This window comes from Lissotriton vulgaris, chromosome 2_1 (genome assembly GCF_964263255.1).
Source record: "Lissotriton vulgaris chromosome 2_1, aLisVul1.2, whole genome shotgun sequence".
Classification (NCBI taxonomy): Eukaryota; Metazoa; Chordata; class Amphibia; order Caudata; family Salamandridae; genus Lissotriton; species Lissotriton vulgaris.
This window is the reverse complement of record NC_141687.1, coordinates 1,867,564,820-1,867,589,138: the sequence shown is the minus strand read 5'-3', so window position 1 is coordinate 1,867,589,138 and position 24,319 is coordinate 1,867,564,820. Positions and strand designations below refer to the sequence as shown.

Genomic DNA, 24,319 nt, shown 5'->3' with positions numbered 1-24,319 from the left:
GTCCTTTGGACATGTGTGTGCGCAACCCCTGTTCGTATTAGCATTTAAGGGGTGCTACAGGGTGTCCTTTGGACACCCCTGGCACCCTTTCAATCGCTATCTTATTTGCGATTAGCTAATTGCTAATCGCAAATAAGGAATACTCCCCATTCATTCCTATGGGCCAAAAGGCTGAATGGGGAGTTATTCCTTATTTGCGATTAGCAATTTGCTAATCGCAAATAAGGAATTAGTAGGAATCGCATTTTTTTTGCATATTCCTACATGAATCCCGTTTTGCGAGTCCTTAATAGCGATTCGCTATGAATCGCTATTAGGGGCTCGCAAAACGGGAGTATGATGAATCAGGCTGTATATCTCTTCCTCTTGTTATTGTGAAGTACCTGTAAATTTCCTTTCTTCCCTCAAACTGCATATGTTCTCCAAGTATTGTATATCTACTACCGCAGCTCCAAGTAGTGCCTCCTTATTTCAGATAACAAAAATCTTTATTAAACGCGTATATGCATTCTTGTTTAGTGAGGACATGGCCACATAAATTAGGCGCAGGAGAGGACTAAATTATGGGCAGAGTTGACTAAATAATATGCATAGAATAGCAAAGTAAGAACTGTTCTGCAAATTATAAACATGCAGTGCCATTATTAACTAGTTTAATATTTTTACACAAATACGAAAGATCCCACTGATGACAGTATTACACACAAATAATAGGTGATTAAAGAAAGAAAACGATACACCTTCAGTTCTTCCAAATTCCGCATACAAATAATTAAAGCTTTTGTCCTGTATAGAGTAACAGGGATGCCATTTTATTAACATTGTCCTTTCAACTTTCAAGAGTAACACATACAATGTTGTTATTGTTATTGTTATGTTGGATTTATATCGCGCCAATCACCTGCAGGTCTCTAGGCGCTCGGAAATCGATGGAATTCATACAATAACTACGTATCACACAAAGAGATAGTGCAGCAGCCAGCCTACATTGCACCCAGGACCCTCCCAAACAGCAATGTCTTTAGGGACTTTCTGAACCGCAGGAGATTCACCTCTCTGCGTAGCCCCTCAGGCAGCTTATTCCATGCTGAGGGACCAACACAGAGAAGGCTCTCCCTCCCTTGGTTACCAGTTTGTACCGAGGGCAGATCAGCAACTGTTGCACTCAGCAGAAAAGTGGCCTAGATGTGTGTATTTCTTGTAACAAAAGGCATGCTTCATTCATTTCGATACCACCCATTTAGGTTCTAAAAGCTGTCCTACATTTTTTGATTAATCCCATGTTCAAAGAACAGGATATGTGGGACAAATCCTTCCCATTACATTTTATACAAAGTATGCGCCAGTCTAATAGGAAGGACCTTTAGAATTCAAGGTAACTGGACCTTAAAAGAGATGCAACATGTTTGAGATATATCGAGGCTGAGAGACATCTCAGAAACAAAATATTTTCATGACAGAGAAGGAACCATTTGGTTCAATGTTGGAGTTATATTTAAGGATTCGTTTCCTGATACAGTCAAAAGCCCTTTCACCAATTCATCAGTTGAGGATATTATATTATCAGAGCAAAATTGGCACATCTTCCCATGTCTGAAAACTGTACAGTAGAGGGTGACAAGTATGGAAAATTAATATTTAGCAGGAAAAAAGCTGCAGGCTCGGAATCATGTATGAACTATAGATCATGACTGTAGGCTATGCTCCTGTGTTGTCTGATAAGTTTATTGTTTCATCCAATACTTCACTTCCGGAGCAAAGTTAAATTGGATATGTGTTCTGAATTATGCTTACAGAATCATATTTTTAAAGATACTTAAGAGCAGACACTCAGTGAAGGATGTTAGCTGTTTGTAGTAGTTACGTGTCAAGTGAAACGAGAAAATCCGAGGCCTAATACTAGATACCACACTTGGTCAAGCTGGGTCAACCTTGTAGGAAGCTGGTCGGTCTTTACATGACATATCAAAGCGAGGTATTTCATGCAAAGAGTACAGGGGATTACTTTTTAGTGGATAGGGGGTTGCTATAGCAATCCCAAGGTGCTCTTCTAGGGTGTAATGTGGTTGATCAGCCTTAGGCTTATCAGAGAGAAGGTTTGACATCTGCAAATACACACAAATGTAGGTTAATGACGAACATGACTCAATAAGGAGTTCAACACCAGTATATAAAAATAACATATCTTTATTTATGTTTAGGCACCAGAATCAATACAATCAGATAAGCACTTTTCACAAGAGAAATACTTTTATGCTTAAATAGTCGACACAGTGCATTTGTCAGAAGCTACAATATTATCCTGTGGGAGGAAAAAGAAGTATAACATTCAGATACAGTGCAGCGACTTGCAGGACCAATCTCCTGGACTGAAGGTGAGTATGGGTCAAGGTCCAAGCCAGCAACAGCAGGTCACCTCCAGTGGCATTAGGACGTGCAGGGGTGCAATACTGCGTCGGAGTGTCCCAATGGTAGTCAATGGGGATCAGTCTGGGTGGAAAGAATCTGCAGGTTTGGACTGGGAGGCCAGTCAGGTTGAACCAGCACAAGGGTAAAAGTCTTGCGATACTGGGGGACGAGGAGTCATCAGTGCTCTCCTTGGACCCGGGCAGCTGGGTGCTGAGGGTCTTTTCGGTGGCGATTTTCTTCGCCCGGGAGCACATGCAGTTAAGGGGTCCTGCAAACAGAGGCTGCAGGCGGTGTCGGAGAGTTCACAAGGGGTGAAACCAAAATGCACTCTGTCTCTTGAGGGCTTGGGGACCATGCTGACAACATTGGCTCAGTTTAACTCTGGCTCGGGGGCTTGGGTGCAGTAGTGCTTGGCAGCATCGAATTTTGGTGTTTCCAGAATATTTGCGGTGTTTTTTTGGGTGGATGCAAGGTGCAGGAGATCAGCTTTGCTACTCCAAGGGAGTCCTTGAATCTTTATTGAAAGCAGGCAGTCCTACTAGGTTTTGGAGGCACAACAGATTGCAGGACAAGACGTCTTTGGCGCAATTCAACGGGTAACAGCAGACAGGCCCGTTGAACTGGTGCCAAGTCATTGCTCGTCTTCAGTCTTTACTTTAATGGCTCTTCAGTGTCCATCTTCTTTGTAGATTGTCAAGATCTGCTTCTCTGGTGCCAGGTGATCCCCTAAATACTGAATTTAGGGGCATTAGTGGAGTATAGGGTAGTAGCCAATGGGCTGCCTACCCTTTGGGTCACTACGCCCTCTATATGGCTTTTTTTTTAGGGAAGTGGGCAAAACAGTGTGTCCCAGAGTTCCTAAGTTTGCCATGACTGACTGACTGACTGACTGAAATATTTATAGAGCGCACGAATGCCGCAGCGTCTTGGCGCTAACAGATACAGATGATAGGGAGGCAGAGGGGCAGATAGGTCTAGACAAAGAGCCAGGTTTTTAGGTCTTTTCTAAAAATCATTTTGGATTTTTGGGCACGAAGTGCTGGGGGTAGCGAGTTCCAGATTTTTGCCGCCTGGTAGGAGAAGGACCTTCCCCCCCAGCGGGCTTTGTTTATTCTGGGTTGGCAGATTAGGTCGAGGGTGGATGACCTCAATGTGCGCGGAGGAATGTATCGAGCCAGTAGGGTGTTGAAGTCGTCGGGTCCTTTGCCGTGAATAGATCTGTGGACAAGGCAGAGAGCTTTAAATTGAATGCGGCGTCTAACTGGGAGCCAGTGTAGCTCCCGAATAGCTTTAGACGTGTGGTGGCATCTGGGGATGTTCAGTAAGGCCCTGGCCGCCGCATTTTGGATCGCCTGAAGTTTAGACAGCTGTTTTTCTCCTGCTCCCAAGTAGAGGGAATTGCAGTAGTCAATGCGGGATAACACCAGAGCTCCCATTACCGTTTTCCTGAGTGTGTCTGGGATATAGGGAAGAACTTTCCTAATCAGTTTGATATTGTGAAAACAGGCTGAAGTCACCTGGTTCACCTGGGCTTTACAGGAGAGTTCCTTGTCTAATAGGAAGCTGAGGTTTCTAACCTTGTCTACGGGAAGAGGGCAGGTTCCTGCTTCAGGGGGCCACCATAGGTCATTCCACATGGAAGCTTTGTTGCCAAACTCGATAACTTCGGTTTTATCCGTATTAAGTCTTAGGAAGTTGTTGCTCATCCAGTTCTTAACCTGAGAGAGGCAATTCCTGAATCGTTCTGCTGTGGCGTCAATGGACTGAGAGATGGACACAACAATCTGTGTGTCGTCGGCGTACGACACCAGTTGTAGTCCATGAGATCTAATCAGGGCAGCTAGGGGGGTGACGTAAAGGTTAAAAAGAGTTGGAGACAGTGCCGAACCTTGTGGAACACCGCCCGGGAGAGAGAATTCAGCGGATTGCAGTCCATTCCAGATCACTTGATTGGTGCGGGTGGTTAGGAAGGAGGCAATGAGGGCCACGGCAGAGCCGGTGAAGCCTAAGGATGTAAGTCTTTTTAATAGGACGGCGTGATTAACGGTGTCGAAGGCCGCTGTGAGGTCTAAAAGTATCAGGGCCGATCGTCCACCTTCGTCCATGGTTTTGCGAATTTTTTCAGTCGCCATGATGAGGGCAGATTCCGTGGAATGTATTGGTCGGAAGCCATGCTGTGACGGATCAAGTAGCTTCTTTTCCTCCACATGCAGCATTATTTCCTGGTTTATGGCTTTTTCTAGGATTTTTGATGGTAATGGCAGACAGGAAATGGGCCGATAATGTTTGTATTCTGAAGGATCCAGGGATTCTTTTTTAAGAATAGGCCTAATGCAGGCCATTTTCCAATTTTTTGGAAATTCTCCTAGAGAGATGATTTTATTGAGCAAAGGAGTTAGTGTATTTGCAATGATCTCAGAGATTTGATGTAGCACATAGGGGGGCATGGGTCCAACGGAGAGCCGGATTTCATCTGAATTAGTAAGTCATATTGTTGCTTTTTTTCAAGTACAGAGAAACTGGAAAAGCGGGGGGGAGTCATGTTGGTAGGTCCAACATTGTTATGGGGTATGATGGATACCGTGGAGCTAAGTTCATCATACACTGATTGTACCTTCTTTTGAAAGAAGGTGGCCATTCCATCGACGAAGCTCTGGTCAGGGTTGAATACTGTGTCTCGTGGAGTTTTTGTTAGATGGGCCACAGTTTTAAAAAGTTCCCTGGAGGAATTAGCTGATTTTTGGATTTTTTCTGTGAAGTAGGCGGCCTTTGCCTGGATTATTGTAGATTTATACTCGTGTAAGCTTTTTGAGTATTTTAGTTTTTTCTCGAGGCTGTAGTCAGAGCGCCAGCTTCGTTCTGCGCGACAGCACTTAATCTTAACAGTTTTTACCTCGGCCGTGTACCATTGAGCAGTGACGAGTCGTTTGCTGGATTTCTTTGGTTCAAGTGGGACCAGCTCGTTCACCGCGTCAGTAATCCATTTGTTGAAGTTGGAACTCCAAACTTCACTTCTGCCGTGGTCAAAGTCGGGAAGAGTCTTTCCCAATGCCTCAGCAAGTTGGTTGGTTTCAAGTTTTTTCTAGGGGCGGGAAGTTTCAGGAGGCGGGTAGCTTCTGCGCTGAGTTGCAAAGTTTTTTAATTGTAGTTTAAAATATACAACATTATGATCCGACCAAGGTATGGGAGTGATAGATAAAATTTTAATGGAATGACATTTCGAGAAAATTCCATCGAGGGTGTGTCCTGCTATGTGGGTGGTTTTATCGATTAACTGTTTCATGTCGAAACTGAGAAAGTTATCGATAAGAGTGGCTGAGTCAGGATCGCTTTTTAGTTCTAGATGATAATTGAAATCGCCTAGGATGGTATAAGAGGCTGTATCAAAGGTGTGTATAGCTTTGGTGAAGGGCGTCTTGGGGCCGGGAGGGCAGTAAACTAGCAGTCCTTCAAAGATCAGATGATTGTTTTCCTTGATCTTAAAGGTCATTGCTTCGGCTTCTAATTCTGGTTGGGCGCAAATGATATCACCAAGATGGACAACTTTGAAGAGTCACTTCCACTTCAGGTAACCCACTTGAGGGATTTTACTAGCCTGAGGGTAGATAAGCCTATCTGACAAGCTAATTATCCCGCATGTCCAGGTTCTAAAGGGTTCTGGACAAAGAAGGTCGACTTCCTCTCCTATGAGAGAAGCCACATTCACATACCAAAGGCGGTGGATTCTTTGAAGCTTCCCTGGTTTGGAATGCTAATCTCCAGGTTATCCTGTTGGAGGGGGTATCAACTCCCTCTGCACAAGCAGGCTTTTATCTGGCCTCCTGAGAACAAAGGCCATCACCAATGGGGGTCAGAAACATGTCACTGGTGGCAGGCTGCCAAAAACCAGTCAGTTAGCACACCAGTAGCTAGTAGGGTTTTAGGGGGCACCTATAGGGGGGCCTCTGTGTGCATGTATTAACAACTAAAGCATCACAGTGGGTTTATTAATATGAGATGTTTGATACCAAACATCCCTATTTTCTGTGAATCCATCATGTAGCTGGGGAACTTGTTTTCTCCAGTGTCCAGCACATGTATTGTAAAATGGCTTCCCTGTTCACTTGTGCTGGCAGCAATAGACATGACCAGCACAGGGGCATATCTGCTCATGGTACAAACTCAAAAGAAGTAAGTTGCCTTCACCAGCACAGTGAGCCAGAACCCAATGATTGGATGCAGATGCTGTCTACTGCAGGTCATGTGGGGTCTTTTAGACCAAGGAGGCCATCCGTGAGGGAAGAGAATGCCTCACACACAATATTGTGTCATGCTTCATCATAGGCATCCTCTCCCCACCCTGGAAAGATGTTACTACAAGGGAGGATTCAAAATCCACGAACACTTGACAATGGGAGGGGGCTCTTACATAACACTTGCTGGACAAAATTGGGATCCAGTTGAATTAATAATGCCTTCAGGTACCTCGGTTAGCGCCTTTATTATTGAGGGCCTGAGATACACTAAAAACAAATCAAATGATGGAACCCTAACAGAGTAATGTCTCTAGTCCATCTTATAGTCTACCAACATGTTTATGCCTATATGGATAGCCTAATAGGTCTGGCACACTCGTCAGGGATGTCGGATCCCTATAATAAGATTACCAGGTGTCCCCTGTTTCCCTACATGTTAGTATGGGGGAATACACCTAAGAAATAACCCAAGTGAACCTTACCTGGGATAGTACTATGCACAATCCCTCATATACCCTAGCCTCTAGGGGATACCAGAGACTCGGTCAAGGAGGGGTGGTGGCCTTCGTAGTCACACATTCGTCAGAAGGCACACCACATGCAAACACTGTAGGTGCCCATGTCAAAAAGGGTCACTTTCCTACAAACCTGAGCAAATTACTTTATATCTCTATGCTGTAGTTTCCATACGTGTACAAATCTGAATCGTTTAGAACATGCTAACCCCTGCTAAATGCTGTATAAAAGTTCGTACAGTTCAAAGATTTACAAGTCCTCACAGTCTGAGGATGACGTCTTTTATTCAGGTACATCACTCTATCATTTGTGAGTTTAAAAGGAACATTTCCAGAATGTGATAGAAATGTTTTCAGAATTCCTCGTTTGAAACCTCCTCTTAGATTTTGGTTAGTCACCCAGTCATGCCTTTCACATTTATCCTTGTATGTCACAGAGGTGAAGGTCAGCATCCTTAATCAAAGGCTTTTATGGGTCATGCTATAATGCACATTGTACACCAACAGTAGGGGAGATGACAAGTGGCTGGTTCTAATATCCTGCACTCTGTGTACTCTCATGTCTATGGTGTTCCTACATTTCCTCTTAAATGTTTTCCATACATGGTACATGAGGATTTACTGCAAATGTATGTAAAGTTATGTGCAATAGTATAAAAAAACATTTGGGCTGGAATCTGATGCAGGCTGTATGTAGTTATGGAAACAATTCAGTTCTTATCACAAGGGAGCAACATATATTGCTTTTACTAAGCCAAAGATGTTTCAAACAGTAGCAAATTTCCTATAGGATGTTATTGTTGTCATTTTTAATTGACATTTAAGTAGCGTACAACTTCCCAATGACTTTTCATTCTAAATTCCTCCTTAGATTTTTATGAGCATGCTGCAAACTACCCCAAAATATTTGTGGATGAGATCAGAATGTGTTTTGAATTAAGAAGATGAGTGTTGTACCCTGTGTGTTTAAGGACATCTGTATCTGCCAGGAAAGTAGGGTCATCAGAAGTAAGGGCAGAGAGGACATTATTTTGGACAATGTGGCCCACTTAAGTTCAAAAGGTCACAAATCAAAGACAAAAACCCTTGGTTCAGCGGACCCCTCAATGACGAAATGAGAACTCTCTGTCTGAAAAAAAGAAACTGGAGACAGCACCCCTCAGCCTCCCACCCTAAACTCCTCCGGCAGGCCAGAAATACGTACAACCAGAATATCCTTTTGTCCAAAAAAGAGTTCTTCAATTTAGAGCTAGAAAATGCCAAGAACTGACCACGCAGACTTTTTGAAATAGTCAAACTTCAATCAAACAAACTTGCGAAATCATCAAAAGAAACCACTAAATCCCCAGTCACCTGCAATGAGTTCTTCTCCTTCATCGCAACCAAAATCAACTTGCTGGGTAACGAACTCCAGGCCTCCTCGAACTCCACTCCTTCTCTGTCTGGGACCCTTCTATCGTCTCGTCCCCACCAAGCAACACCCGAAAACAAGTTCACTGGTCCTAATTCGAACTTTATGATGACCATTCCATCTTCTAAAATTCTATCCTCCGTAAAACCGAATACCCACTTTAACAACCCCCTCACCGCCAACTGCTTGGCAGTGACCACCTCACTCTTCGCTCCCATCTGGACTACCATTATCAATGCTTCCCTTCTCCAAGGGACCATACCCGACTCACTGAGGACCGGGCAAGTCATTCCTATCTTAAAAAACCCCACTCTGAATCTGGAAATTCCAGATAACTTCAGACCCATCGCGAATATCCCTCTTCTCGTGAAAGTACTGGAGAAATGTGTGCAGCTACAACTAAGCCAACACATCGCCAATTTCATCTTACTTGACGAATTCCAACCTGGGTTCAGGTCTGGGCACAGCACTAAAACTACTATTCTTCACATCGTTGACGATGCTCTCCTAGACCAAGGCGAAACATGTCTTTTGATCCTTCTTGATCTCTCCTCGGCATTCGACACAGTCAACAACGAGAAACTCCTTGAACGCCTCAAACACAGGATGGGTTTAGGAGGTACCGTCATCAAATGGTTTGGTTCCTTCCTCCATAACGCACACAGAGATTCCTTATCAACACCAACCTATCTGCTCCCTAACCGATCTTCATCGGTATCCCGCAAGGCTCCACTCTGTCCCCTACCCTCTTCAATCTCTACCTCGAACCTTTAGCTGAAATTCTCCACTCGGCCAACATCTTCTTCCACATGTATGCCGACTATACCCAGATCTATATTAAAATCTCCTCTCTTGAGGAGATCACCCATCTAAATGATGCCCTGAAACTGACTGTCCATTGGCTTGCCAACAACCAGCTCAAACTGAGTGCCCAAAAACCGGACTTTCTTCTCATCTCCCCCCCAAAAAAATCTGCTGGCATGCTTGAATGGACTAACTCCATCACAGCACTAAACTGCACCCCTACCATTGTGGATTCCACCAAATCTCTTGGGATTATTTTGAATTGCAACCTGAATATGATTGAACACATCAATGTGATGGCCAAAATTGCCAGATTCCATCTGAGCTACTTGAGAAATCTAAAACCCTTTCTTGGCACTGCTGACCTAAAAACCACTATGCAGGCGTTAGTTATCTCCAGAATCGAATATGGCTGTTTTAAACTATCTGGCTTGGCTAAGACTTCGACTGCCCCCCCTAAAAGCTTGCCTCAACGCAGCAGCCAGACTCTTATTAGGTTCACAAAAATCTGACCATATCTCTCCGCACCTGAAGTCCTTGAACTGGCTTCCACTTGAAGGCAGAATTCATCTCAAGCAGGCCTGCATCACTCACAAAGCCTTGTACACGAACTACCCAGCATATCTCGCCCAGAATTTCCTGTTATCTGGGAGATCCAGAAACTCCAGATCCGCCAGAGACCATGTGCTCCAGCCACCCCGCTTCCTCAAGGCAAAAACATACAATCGAGCATTCTCCGTAGCTGCACCAAGAATCCTGAACTCGCTTCCTTCCTCCATCAGAAGAATACTGAAGCTAAAACCTTCTTAATGAGCAAATTCCCCCAATAACGCTCCCTTGGTGCACATTTGTATGAACTACTGTTTGTATCAACTCCCACTCCTTCCAATGCTCCCTGTACCAGTTTTTGTACGTATCTTTTTGTTCTATTGTTATCAAATCGCCCGCTGATCTTGGAACTGTATTGACACTTGTATATATCCACGGCCCTGCCCTACTTTTGTCATTTCCCCAATCCCCATCCCTGTAGTCTGCCCATGCCATCCTGTACATGGATCTGTACCATTTATTATATATATCTACTGCTTGTGCTGTATTGTACTCAAGTCATCGCTGATTTTGGAACTGTACTGACTCTTGTATATAGCCACGGCTTTGCCCCTCTATTGACTTTTCCCTATCCCCCATCCCTGTACTTTGCCATGCCTTCATGTATGTAATGTGCCTTTCCTTGTAAAGCGCTCTGATACCCTAACCGGTCATGGTTGTGCTATATAAAACATAAAATAAATAATATTATTCCCTGGCTTCCACGTGCCTCAAAATTTAATGATACATTTTAATGACAACCTGTCATGTTTTTAATGATGAGGCAGCTATAATAGTTATATTGCTAGATGAACAAGATGCTGGAATTGTACTATCTCTTTTTGCCCTGCAACATATATATTTGTTTGTACTCAGAAACAGGTGCTCATGCTATGTTGGGCCATGCTTAACATTATTAACCTGGCCCCACCAAAACGTTTGATATGCCTGGTTAAAAAGAAGGCTCATGAAATGGATCGATCTAATTGTGTAAGGAAAATATGATCTTATTAATTCATCTGTATGATGGAACACTTGATTTTCTCCTCCACCCCTTCCATGGAAATCATGAAATAATCTGGGAATTATTCTCATTACTTCATACTGGCTAAGAAAGGAATTGTATGAGAACAGAGTATCTTTTTCAAATGCTCAAACCAAAATGTTTTCACATGTGTAGGGTGCAGAGATTGGTGTCTCTGTCACTTGTTAATATAATCAGTGCTAAATTTCTTCAGAAAAAATGCAAGACACCAAAGTTTACTTCACAAGCCTGCCATAGGTGCCACTAAATGCCAGGATTCCTTAATACCCAGGCTACAGCTACCTAGTTTTGGCTTCACTTCATGCCTCTTTCTTTCCCACCCCAAACGCTTCATGTACCTTAGTCTAACGCCTGCAGGTTGTATTCATCCTTGCTTTCTACATTTGTCATTGCTTTTTTATCACTTTATCCATCTTTTTCATTTTATTTCTGGTGTCTTTCTTGTTCTTGGTCAAAGTCTGATAATAAAAAAGAAGTACCAATCTCCAAAAATGATGGCCAATTCCCACTATCTACAACCAACAGCACAAACTAAGCATCTGATTCTAAGTACTTCTCATGTGTCTATGAATGTGTAATTATTGCACAACCATTTTAGGTCATGGTGCATTCCGTGGGGACTAGCAACAATTATTTGCTTCTATGTGCTATCTTCTCAACAACTCATTCAGTCTGCATTTGCACAATCTTCAAAAACAGAACATTTATACTAAATTAAATCAAAAGCTGTGTCCTATTAGCATGTGGATTTTCATCTATTATTGTGCTTGCGTTAGTAACATTATTAAAACTAATATCACAAGTGACTTGTTTTCTTGTAGGAAACGTGTATATACTTAGTTTGCAGTAAACAATATTCAATTGATCGTTATCTGACGAAAGAAGCATTCCTGAACCTTTTCCAAAATAATTACGTAGCTTTCATTATTTATAGACTGTTCCTGCGCAAAATAAACCTTATTTTAATTAAACCCACACAGATGATCCCAGTTTGTTAACAAAAGGGGATATTCATTATATTACTTATTCCAAGGGGACACGTCAAAAATAAATATATTTCTTCCTGAGTATTTTTCCTGTTTCCCACACAATTATAGGCGATTATAGCCTAGAAATATGTTACTGGATCAGGGAATTAAAATCACACATGCTTTGACGATACCTTCAGAAAGACTGATGTTTCTCTCTTTGGTCTAGATCTTTCAGACAATCTTTTAAAGTACCTGGGCATTGCTTGCTGAAATACTGTCTCAACAAAAATGGGTGGGGCCTATAGGAAGAGAGGGTGCAAATGCATAGGGAATGTTCTACTTTCAATTGTACATATTTAATTAGGAATTATTTAATACTACTGGCTAGCTTATTTTTCCTTTAAGTGCTACCATAACTTAAAAAATCCCCATTTATGGATTATTTTTACAAAAATATGCATTATGTATTTCTTGTAACTGCAACTAAGCACACAGAGCATCTGACTCCCTCCCTTCCCCTCCACACCCAAAGACATCAAATGTGATGTACCACAAGGATCACCCCTCAGTCCCACTGAGGGGTGTCAACATCTACTTAACGCCCCCTCACAGACATCATCAGATCCCACTGACTCAAAATAATCTCCTATGCTGCTGCCACCCAAATTATCCTCTTGCTCACAAGGACCCCGCCAATGCCAAAACCAACTTCTGCAACACCATGACCAACATAGCCACATGGATGACAGACAACTGCCTTCAACTCAACTCCGACAAAACTGAAGTACCAGTCTTTGGGAAGAACCTCAGCATGTGAAAACAGCTAGTGACCTGTAGAACTCGGGTCCAAACCGACCGACCATGCATGCAACCTCGGCATCATCCTCAACAGCCAACTGACCTTGAAATTACAAGTTAATGCAGTCACCTCCTCCTGCTTCCACACACTTCACTTGATCGACAGAATCTTCAGATTGATCCCAACCAACCCCAGAAAGACCGTCACTCTGGCCCTTGTCACCAGCCGCCTCGACTACGGAGACGCCCTCTACACTAGCATCCCCATCCAGGTCCTCAGAAGACTTCAGACCCTACAGAACGCTGCCGCCAGACTCATCCTGGACCTCCCCGAGTGAACCCACATAACCCAGCACCTCATAGATCTCCACTTGCTCTCCATCCAGGAAATATGCCAGGTCAAGATCCTCATGCATGCCTACAAAGCCCTCCACGCCGTAGGACCTGACTACCGCAATCATTGACTGAAATTTTCCCACCCGTAAGACACCTACGCTCCTCTTTACTCACCATTACAAACCCCTGCATCTGCCGCACCAGAAGCGGTAGCAGTTCCTTCTCCTACATCGCAACCAAGACCTGGAACGACCTCCCCCTCCAGGTCTGTAGGGCTCCCTCACTGACCAACTTCAGAAAGAGATTCAAAACCTGGCTCTACGACAGACACACCACTAGATACTCCTTGGGGTGACCAAGTGCATTTTACAAATGCTGACTGATTGATTGAGAAAGTCAGTGTAACTTAAATGTATTCTGTGTTCATTTCACAAAATTATTTTAAAAATACACAATTCATCAATCTCAATCCTCAATAAAAATGTCAAGTTATTTAACATCCACAACTGGGCTTCAAAATCCTAAATGTCTCAAACTCATTTTAATCTGTCAAATATACTCCATCCATCCTTCCTTCCACTTTTTAACATAGTTATAAAATGCTATTTGTAAAATATATATCACCATGACACAGAGGTTTCAAATTAAATCACAGAGAAGTACAGTACATTGCTTGAACATATTCATGCCAGAGAGATAACAGCTAAAGTGAAGGTGTATGCTCCCGAATGTACAACACTTGGAAAAACAAGGATTTGCAAAGCCAGTAGTTCTACCTTTGCAAGCCTCTGATGTTTAATTAACATACTTTTTTTTCGCAAACATATGCATACGAGACTAGAAGTAATAAAAACAATTGTCATCTAAGGGCAGCGTACATAAGTTTGCAAAAAAAGTGAAAATTCATCCATTCTTAAAACTAACTTTAAAAAATCGTAATCTGAAAACAAAAATTAAAAGCAAGACTTGTACTACCAGACTTGTGAATGAAGTTGACAAATTGTAGAAGGATGTGTGTATGTGCACAAACCAAATACCATCATTTGCAGTGAAGAGAAGCAATAACTGAAGAGGACTTACCCAAGGCCCTATACCTTTTCTGTTATGGATGGAAATAAAATGTGAGTGACATTTGAACGGATCAGTGGATGAAAAGAGCTGACTGAAATCTCCCATAGGAATTGATGGACATTTGCATTTTATTTTGATTTTTTCCGGAAACGTGGCTGGCAGGACAGCTGAAGGGGCCTTTAGGTAAGACCTAAAAAGAGTGCTTTCTTTAGATGGTTACTGGAAAATAATCGATGCCCACTTAAAGACCAATTAATGAGCACGATTCTGCTTCCTCATTATACACTGATTTCCTCTAATACTCTTTATTATTTCAAATACCTCTTGTTAGAAGTGTACCAAACAAGGAATACTTGGCATTGTGAAATGCTTCAGCCATCTTCTAATTTTACAATGACCAGCAATTAGTTGCCAAAGGAGTGTTTCCTTAATGTCGATGGCAGGCTATTGATAAAACTCGATATCGAAGTTATATCATCATATTGAATATCGATGATAAATATATTACTTCTCTTTATGTAACAATAATATTGAAGTTTTAAATGCCTGTTATTTGAATTTCGTGGTTTTATTTCATTTTGAGGTGTTTTATGTTAATAATGTTTAATTTATTTGATTACTTTTTTCTAAATGTTATTTTTTTTAATCCTTTATTGCAGTGTTTTTTATTTCATTTTAGTTTAATAGTCTTTATAATACAATTTGTAATTATAAGATTTAGGCCTGATTTAGAGTCTGGCGGACTCGCAGTGCCGGATGTCCATCTTCCTCACTACGACTTGTAAAGTTGTTGCGGCAGATGACCGCTGACTGTGCCAAGGGACAGTAATTCCTTGGCAGTGGCAGATGTGCACCGCAATGTAGTATGTTCAGCTGGACTGTCACAGTCCCACTGATCATATTACAAGTTCTTACACCGCCAGCCATTTCATGGTAGAAACCCTGCCATGAAAAGGCTGGCAGTGGAGTAACAAAGGTGGCACTACAGGATCCCTGTGTCCCCCCAAAATGGGGATACATTAGGGGTGCAAGTGCCTCCCTTCTCTGTATACCCCCAAAGTTCCACCACAGTATGGATGTTACAGTACATGCTGTGCTGGAACTTTTTTTGCCAGTCCCATTGTGGTACCTGTTTTCCAGGCACCACCATGCCAAAGTTGAAGGACCGTACGTCGTACGGCGTTCAACTTGTAATATGCCGTTCCCACTGCGGTGCCTGTTTTCCAGGCACCACCATGGGAAGGAGAAGGATGATTTGCCATACGGGAGTTCAACTCTTAATACATAAGGTGCTGCTTGCACAGGTTTGGCGCAGCTGTCCAGGCCGTGAGACGGCACAAATGCACCAAACCCATAATCAGGCCCTTAGTTTCTTGTGTTTTGTTGGGATTTTGGGTGGGTAGTCTGTAAATAAATGTTTTGATATTTTATGTATTAAAATACTTAATTCTTTCATATTTGTAATTTGGGGGCTGAGTACGATTGCGGGCGGATCGCCACCACCGGGCCGATTCACCCGCCATCGTAACCTGATCTATCCCCCGCCATATTATAATGGCGAGGGTATCGCGGCGGACGCACAGTGCGTCCGCTGCTTTTCTGTCATTCGGCAATCGTTCCAATTGCCGGCTGGGCGGACTTGGCCCACTAATATGGTGGTGGTGCCTAGCAGGCACTGCCATCCATATTAGGATGTGTGCGGAGTCATGCCTTTCCATGGCAACAATGCTGCCATGGAAAGGCTGGCGGGGAGTTGCTTTGGGTGCCCGTTGCAGGCCCCGGGGGGGTGAGTGGGTGAGGAGTGCACTTGTGGGGGTTCCCATTGTACCCCCTCCATTTCAATGCACAAGGTGGCAGGCACCAAGCGGTACCTGCAACATTGTGCATGGAAATGCACAACATGGCAATTTGACATTGAAGCGGGTGCTGCTGTAACCAGCACCAGCAGCAATGTTAAACAGCGGAATGCGAACGCCAGGGTGGCGGGCACATCCTTTTTCGCGTTCTGGAACTGCCGTATGTCTGATGGCCAGTTCCAACACCGCAAGGATGGTGGGCGGACTCAGGTCCGCCCGCCATCCTAATCGACCCCTAAGTGTTAAAGGCACAGAAACATACATATACATATTTATTTAATGTGAATATTTTTGAGGCTGTGGGGTTTTATAAAGGGTTCGGGTGGAGAGCAATTTCATTTTTTAAAGTTAAGCATTTAATTAATATTATATTTACATATTATAATTACAAATTAAAAATCTATATTTAATGTTTTGGGTTTTTGGGGTTTTATCAGGATTTTGGGTGAGTCCTGTAATAAAACCTATATATTTAAAATGCTTTGTTTCAAGTATGTGTTTGTGTGTGTTTTTTGAACTGTGTAAATTTATTTTTATTCCTGTCTTAAGGAATATGATTCTATTGTTTAAAAATCATTTTCAGATTTTTTGAAACATTTGTTAAGTTGCTTCATTTTAAAATATTTTTGTAGATAATTGTTATGTATTTAAACGTACATTTTGAGAATGATATTAGATGAATATAAATGTATATGTCAAAGATTACATTTTTATAAATGTACATATATATTACTTTAAAATGTTTAATATCTTAATTCATTGTAATTTTCTATTTATTATAGTTTAATAACCAATATATTATTGGTATTAAAACATTCGAAATACAAACAAAAGTAATGATTATAAATCATTATTTTGCTAACGGCATTCGTGATCAAGGGACTACGTCCTGAAACACATCGAGTTGCCGGAATTTCTGCTTAAATAAATACTGCTTTTGGAAGCATAAAAGTGTCCATGGCGGCTGTTTTTCCATTGGGATTCTTGTGTATATATATAATATATATATATATATATATATATATATATATATATATATATATATATATATATATATATATATATATATATAAACAGAGAGAGTTTCATTACGAGTTTACAAAATAATTGTTTCAAATTGATCAATGTCTTGCACGTTAAAATGTTTTTAATTCATACAGTATATCATTTTTTTATTAAAAATTTAAAATACTGTTTTCATAGGGCATAATTAGAAAGTAAATTCTTTTTAATGATCTAAAATATATTAAATCTATTTATTTTAAATTATTTTAAATTACAACTTCTTAAAATTCAAAATTCATTTAAATAAATACATTTAATATTTTAAATGATATTATGAATTTTTATACACTATATTTTGTTTTTTGATATTGTGAATTGTAATGTTAATGTTGCATTGCAATATTATTGTAATCTACCTTTTTGTATCAGATTGTTTTAACTTTAGATATTGTGTAGGACAACAATTTGGAATCAATATTTTTTGTTATTTTATTTCTAAGTATAGGGTGTGTAATATTTTGGTAGTCAGTATTTTACCCTTGATATTTTGGTAGGTCGATATTTTTGTAGTCAATATTCTAGACTACAATTGATACCAAACATATTGCCTCTTTTGAAAGACTGATTTCTTCACAGAAAATATAATGTCTTTGATCTCTGTTTGGGTGGCTCTTTGACAACAAGGACATACATTGACTGTAGTAGCAAACTGTTTTATCTTCATTTTTTGGTGATTTCACCTTGTGTTAAGTCAGCCTCTGGATTGTTTTTTTTACAATTTAGCAACAGTTTACTTGCTGTTTGCATCCAGACAAATTGTTTTCATCTGGTTTTTATCAACTCCAGTTGACTGTCCCCTATTCAATGTTTTGATTCATTTCAGTTCTGCTGGGTTTCAGCTCCTACTGGAATCCTGTGTGCCGCTGTTCACACTTTCTTGATCTGCCCCCAGCACTTCAGTCTGTTTCGCCACTCTATGTATTCTGCCCCACTTCTGCACCTAATCCTAATTCAATCTGGATCCCTTCTTCCTAATCCATGTGTTGGTGTTTATCTTGCCACTAGTTTTACGCAAAATCTTTTGCTGAAAGAAAATAGCTCCCATGAAATATGTGATTCATGTTTTTTGTTCTTTGGTACACTGGATGGCAGACTTTATGAAGAAAAGATGACCATCAATCAATTTAACAGACAGTTTTGAAGCTTCACTGCATTTACACTAGTTTACAGTGAGTCGACATGTTAATTATCTGCAGTATTCGTCTGACGCTGATGTCTGCCAGATGGCATCCCCATTGAGATGTAGTAATGATTAGGGTAATCCTGTGCCCATCAGTTAATCTCAATCTTTGCAAGAAAATGCTAAATGTGACTGTGATTGTTCAAAGAAATTGGATAAAACCCACGGTATATTCCCACCGTATTTAATAATATGTTGTGAAAAAGGGGTCTGGTATGATTCTGTCCGTAGGGCTGAACAAGATAAGAAAAGGGGTAGGTCACTCTATCACGTCAAACATAGATAGGACAGTAACTTCTCGGCCACCACAGATCTCAAAATTGCAGAATTTGATTGTTATTTTTGAATATTCCTTCCTAACTCCCGATTTCTTATGCCAAATATTTTTCTTAATGCAGCCTGATGTAGAAAAAGCAGTCAAAGCAGCGCGAACTGCGTTCCAGAAGGGCTCACCATGGAGACAAATGGACGCTGTGAGCCGAGGCAGAATGCTGCACAAGCTGGCTGACCTCATTGAGCGTGATCGAGTCATCCTGGCGGTAAGAGTCATAGGTATAACCGCCACATGGTAATGTACGATTTCATAGGGGAATTGCGTTAAGCTACATTATTTCTATAGGGGTACTGAGTATTGATGAACAGTGAAGACGAATGGATAACCTTGTTTTTTCAAGCTGGTGCTTTACCAGACGAGCTGCTTTTACTAGTGCACTCTCGTATTATCTTGATTCTATAATTGATGGGTCAGTGGTGTAGCACAGCACCAGCCTTCGATCTATTGGTTTTATGGTGAATTGACCATCGAACAGAGAGTATATGGGAGGCAGACAGGCGTATGGGCTTCTGTAGACATAGGCCATATGGTGTATCTGGTAACATAGGGGCAGTTGTGAATGTCTATGATTTGGTTGAGTGAAATCAAGGAGTGTTTGGAAAGCAAAAATGGTATAAGAGCATGGAGGAAGATGAAGTTCTACAGTATGTGTTGGAAGTGCTCTTCAAATGGTGAAGAGGGGAAGATCAGTACCATTTTCTGCAAGACCCTATGTGAAAATAGAGGTATTCACCTGTTACAACGCATTTTTTACAACGCAGTACTGTTACAACGCATTATTGTCAGCGTATCATGGAAAAGCAATAGCAAAAGGGGATACATTTGTATCCCCGGTGGGGTCGAGATATAAGCTATCCAAAATGGCACATGAGGGTCATTTGGGACAAATCATAACAACAAAAAGATTGCGTGAACATTTCTGGTGGCCTGGAATGGACAAGGAGTTGACTGAATTGGGTATGTGATGTGTGGAATGTAATGAAGTTGAGAAGAGATTGAAAGCGGGGGAGCAATCAGTAATGGAGGTGATTGAAGAGCCAGGTTTACCGTGGCATACAGTGTGTGCAGATTTTGTAGGACCCATGGGAGGCATTGTTGCAGAGTTAAGATTTGCATTAGTCGTGGTGGATATACATTCCAAATGGCTGGTTGCAAAATTTATGAGAGAAATCAAAACAAAGAACACAATTGGAGTGATAAATGAAATATTTAAAGAGATTGGGTACCCTGTAAAACTGATCACAAACAATGAGACCCAATTAATATCACAATAGATGAAGGGATTTCTGATTTGTTGTGGCATAATACACGCACCCACTTCTTTATTTGCCTGTTCCTTGTCCGTGTTAGGTCTGAAGCGCCGGGATACTCCTCAGAGTAGCTGAGCGCTATAAAAAAAACCCTAACATAACATAATTTAACATTATATAATCCCCAGGCAAATGCTGTAGTAGAGAGGGCAAACTGCATGGTAAAGGGAATGATACAAATGGTGGTGGAAAAGAGAGGTGATGTCTAGGTCATGGTGTTTGATTTAGTATGGGTGTAAAAGACCACAGAAAGCAGTGTGACTAGGAAAGTTCCCTTCTATGTGATGAGGGGGCGAAAAGCAAATACCAAAATGCCCCCAGCTTGGATGAAGGTTTTGGGTGGTGAGATTCAAGAATGTGCCAATGAAATGAAGAGTAAAGAGAGTAGGAAAATAAATGTAGGTGATCTTGTCAAAGTAAGGTCGGGCGAGTTGAAGGAGGCCTGATGAAACATCATGATCAATTTAGGGTAAAAGAAGTACACACGTTGTTTGTGGTTTTAGAGAATAATAATAATAATAATAATAATAATAATAATAATAATAATAATAATAATAATAATAATAATAATAATAATAATGCCATTTAAAGAGTGCATGGTTACAGGCTTTTCTCTGCGAGTGCCACAAAATTAGAAGCTTGCCCTAATACCATGAAGCAGATGGACCTGGACTTCTAATCTGGTATTATTACCAAATAATTTGCTGTTAGCACTTTCCCTATAGATGATGTACATTTATTTATTGATGAAATTAATGGATTTGTATGAGGAATGGATGTTGTAGATATTATCAAATTATACTATAAGTGTTTATGTCTCATGACAAAACCCTTTTCTACAGAGTATAATGTATTGATGAGATGTATTTATAGCTATACTGATATTATGTTCTATGTGGTTTTACTTGAAGGTATTTTATAGGATATATGTCTAATTATACAAATTCTAATGCTTTCTATTTATTTTGTCTCTAATATATTTCGAATCCTATGTTGAGGGCATGATTATAAGTAACTGAGTGGATATAAGATGGATTTGTGGAGATCTCCAAGTATTAGTGAATTTAAGTCGGACGACATGAAATCAGGGCACTGGCCTGAGACTTAATTTTGCCCATGTAGACCTCTTAGTTCCCATGTCTAAGCTCTCTACACATTGAATTATGCATCAATGAGTGTGAAAATTTATTTATTGATAAAGCAAGTCTTCTTGAAAAAGAGCAAAAACGGTTGGAAAAAAAACGGATATTGTAATGTTATGATTTCGTTTTGTAAATTGAATCATAGAGAATAGATGATATATCTATGATAGGTTGTACCTTTAAAAATATATGGGCCAGTGGCCAGTGTAATTTGAAGAAGGCTGGGATCAGCCAAACGCAGACGAAAATGGAAATGCTCAAATAAATAAATAAATCGTTACCTCGTCTGGAGTGCCCACTTTTTTGCTTGTGTTACAAGATTTGGTTTGGATATATATATATATATATATATATATATATATATATATATATATATATATATATATATATATATATATATATATATATATATATATATATATATATATATATATATATATATATATATATATATATATATATATATATATATATATATCACACCAACACTTCCTCCCTCAAGAAAGATTGCCACTGACACCTCACATGGATTGCAGAAAGTTTAATCATATAAACTGCACATTAAACTTTCTGCAATCCATGTCAAGTCAAGTCAAGTCAGGAGATTTGTATAGCGCGCTACATACCCGGAGGGTCTCAAGGCGCTTGAAGAAGGGAGGGGAATTACTTGTCAAATATCCAAGTTTTAAGTTGCTTTCTGAATGCTAGGTGGTTCTGAGTGAGACAAAGGTGAATGGGGAGTGAGTTCCAGGTTTTAGCTGCGAGGTAGGAGAAGGATCTACCTCCCATGGTGGTTTTATTGATGCGAGGAACGGTAGCAAGGGCTTGGTTGGAAGATCGTAGCTGGCGAGAGGGGGTGTAGAAGGAAAGTCGTGTGTTGAGGCATTCGGGTCCAAGTTCGTAGAGTGCTTTGTGAGCGTGGGTTAGGAGGCGGAAAGTAATCCTCTTATTGACGGGGAGCCAGTGGAGGTTTTTCAGGTGGCTAGAGATGTGGTCTTTACGCGGAATGTCTAGTATGAGCCTGGCTGATGCGTTCTGGATGCGTTGGAGTTTTTTCTGGAGTTTTTCGGTGATACCGGCGTATAGGGTGTTTCCGTAGTCCAGGCGACTTGTAACCAGTGCATGGGTGACTGTTTTTCTGGTTTCGGTGGGGATCCAGCGAAATGTTTTTTTGAGCATGCGGAGAATGTTGAAGCATGATGATGAAACGGCGTTGACTTGTCTGTTCATCGAGAGTGAGGAGTCCAGGATGACGCCCAGGTTCCGTGCGTGGTCCGTCGGGATGGGTGCTTTTCCAAGGGCCTCTGGCCACCAAGAGTCATCCCAAGCGGAGGGGGAGGTACCTAAGATAAGGACTTCTGTTTTGTCTGAGTTCAGTTTCAGACGGCTGTGCTTCATCCACTCGGCTACTTCTTTCATTCCTTCATGTAGGTTGGTTTTAGCGGTGTTAGGGTCTTTGGTGAGTGATAGGATCAGTTGGGTGTCATCCGCGTAGGAGATGATGTTGAGGTTGTGTTGGCGTGCGATGGTCGCAAGGGGGCTCATGTATACGTTGAAGAGGGTGGGACTGAGTGAGGAACCTTGGGGTACGCTGCAGATGACTTCAGTGGCCTCAGACTTGAATGGTTGGAGGCGGACTCTCTGGGTTCTTCCGGTGAGGAACGAGGTGATCCATTCCAGTGCTTTTCCTTGGATTCCGATGTTTCTGAGGCGCTGTAGAAGGGTGCTATGGCAGACTGTGTCGAAGGCTGCGGAGAGGTCGAGGAGGATGAGGGCGACTGTGTCTCCATTGTCCAGTAGAGTTCGAATGTCGTCTGTTGCTGCGATGAGGGCGGTCTCCGTGCTGTGTTTGGCTCGGAAGCCAGACTGTGAGGAGTCGAGGGATTTGTTGCTTTCGAGGAAGGCGGCGAGCTGGTTGTTGACGGCTTTCTCGATGACTTTGGCCGGGAATGGAAGGAGCGAGATGGGGCGGTAGTTTTTGAGTTCGGTGGGGTCCGCTGTGGGTTTTTTCAGAAGGGTGCTGAGTTCGGCGTGTTTCCAGCTTTCCGGGAAGGTGGCGGAATTGAGGGAGCAATTGATGACGTCTCGGAGGTGTGGTGCTATGATGGAGTCTGCTTTGTTGAAGATGTGGTGAGGGCATGGGTCTGTGGGGGATCCTGAGTGGATGGAGTTCATCAGGTGGATGGTGTCCTCAGTGGAGATTGGGTTCCAGTTATTAAGGATGTTCAAAGGGGGTGGAGGTACGGCAGTAGGTTGGGTAGGATGGTCTCCGGGTTGGTTGTCGAAGCTGTTGTGGATGTCTGCGATTTTGTTGTGGAAGAACGAGGCTAGGGAGTCGCAGAGGGCTTGAGAGGGGGTGATATCATTGGAGTTGGCTGAGGGGTTGGTGAATTCTTTGACGATGTTGAATAATTCCTTGCTGTTGTGGGCGTTGTTGTCTAGTCGGTCTTTGAAAGCGGCTTTCTTGGCAGACAGGATTAGTTGGTGGTGTATGCGGGTGGCGTTTTTGAAGGCGTCCCTGGTGCTGGTGTTTGGGTCTTTTTTCCAGGCCTTCTCGAGGGAGCGACAGAGTTTCTTCGATTTCTTAAGATCGTCGTTGAACTAGGAGGCGTTTTTGCTGCCTAGTTTGATTTGACTTTTTTTCAGCGGTGCTAGGATGTCGGCGCTGTTGGATAGCCATTGGGTGAGGTTAATGGCTGCTTGGTCGGGGTTTGAGGAGTGGGCAGGGGGGTTTTGAAGAAGCGATGAGGAGATCTGGTCGATCGTGATTTTGTTCCAGTTTCTTCGCAGAGTAGGTTGAGGATGGTTGTGAGTGGTGGTTTTATTGTAGAAAAAGTGTACGCAGCTGTGGTCCGTCCAATGGAGAGTAGGGGTGTGACTGAAGGAGACATGTTTGCTGGAGTTAAAGATAGGGTCGAGTGTGTGACCTGCGATGTGGGTGGGCGTAGTGACAAGTTGTTCGAGTCCGAGGGAGGTGGCGTTGCTGCCATTGCTCTTTTCCAGGTGAAAATTGAGGTCTCCCAGTAGAATGTATTCCTCGGAGGGGAGTTCGTGTGGAGTGATAAAGTCAGTGATAACGTCGCTGAATTGTGCATGGGGTCCTGGAGGCCTGTAGAGGAGGGTGCCTCCGAGTGTGGTCTTGGGGTCGGTGTGGATCTGGAAGTGAAGGTGTTCGGCGCTAGCGAGGTTGACGTCTGAGCTGGTTGAGATGCGGATGGAGTTCTTATGGACGATAGCCATGCCTCCTCC

At 41.9% G+C, this 24,319-nt stretch overlaps 1 protein-coding gene across 1 annotated transcript in view; it reads left to right on the top strand.

Moving 5' to 3' along the window:
• ALDH1A3 (aldehyde dehydrogenase 1 family member A3) overlaps nt 1-24,319 on the top strand; it is a 296,162-nt gene that overhangs the window by 117,471 nt on the left and 154,372 nt on the right. Inside the window, exon 3 of the mRNA XM_086958058.1 lies at nt 18,683-18,823. Coding sequence (XP_086814184.1) covers nt 18,683-18,823 — 141 coding nt within the window. The remainder of the gene's footprint in view (nt 1-18,682; nt 18,824-24,319) is intronic.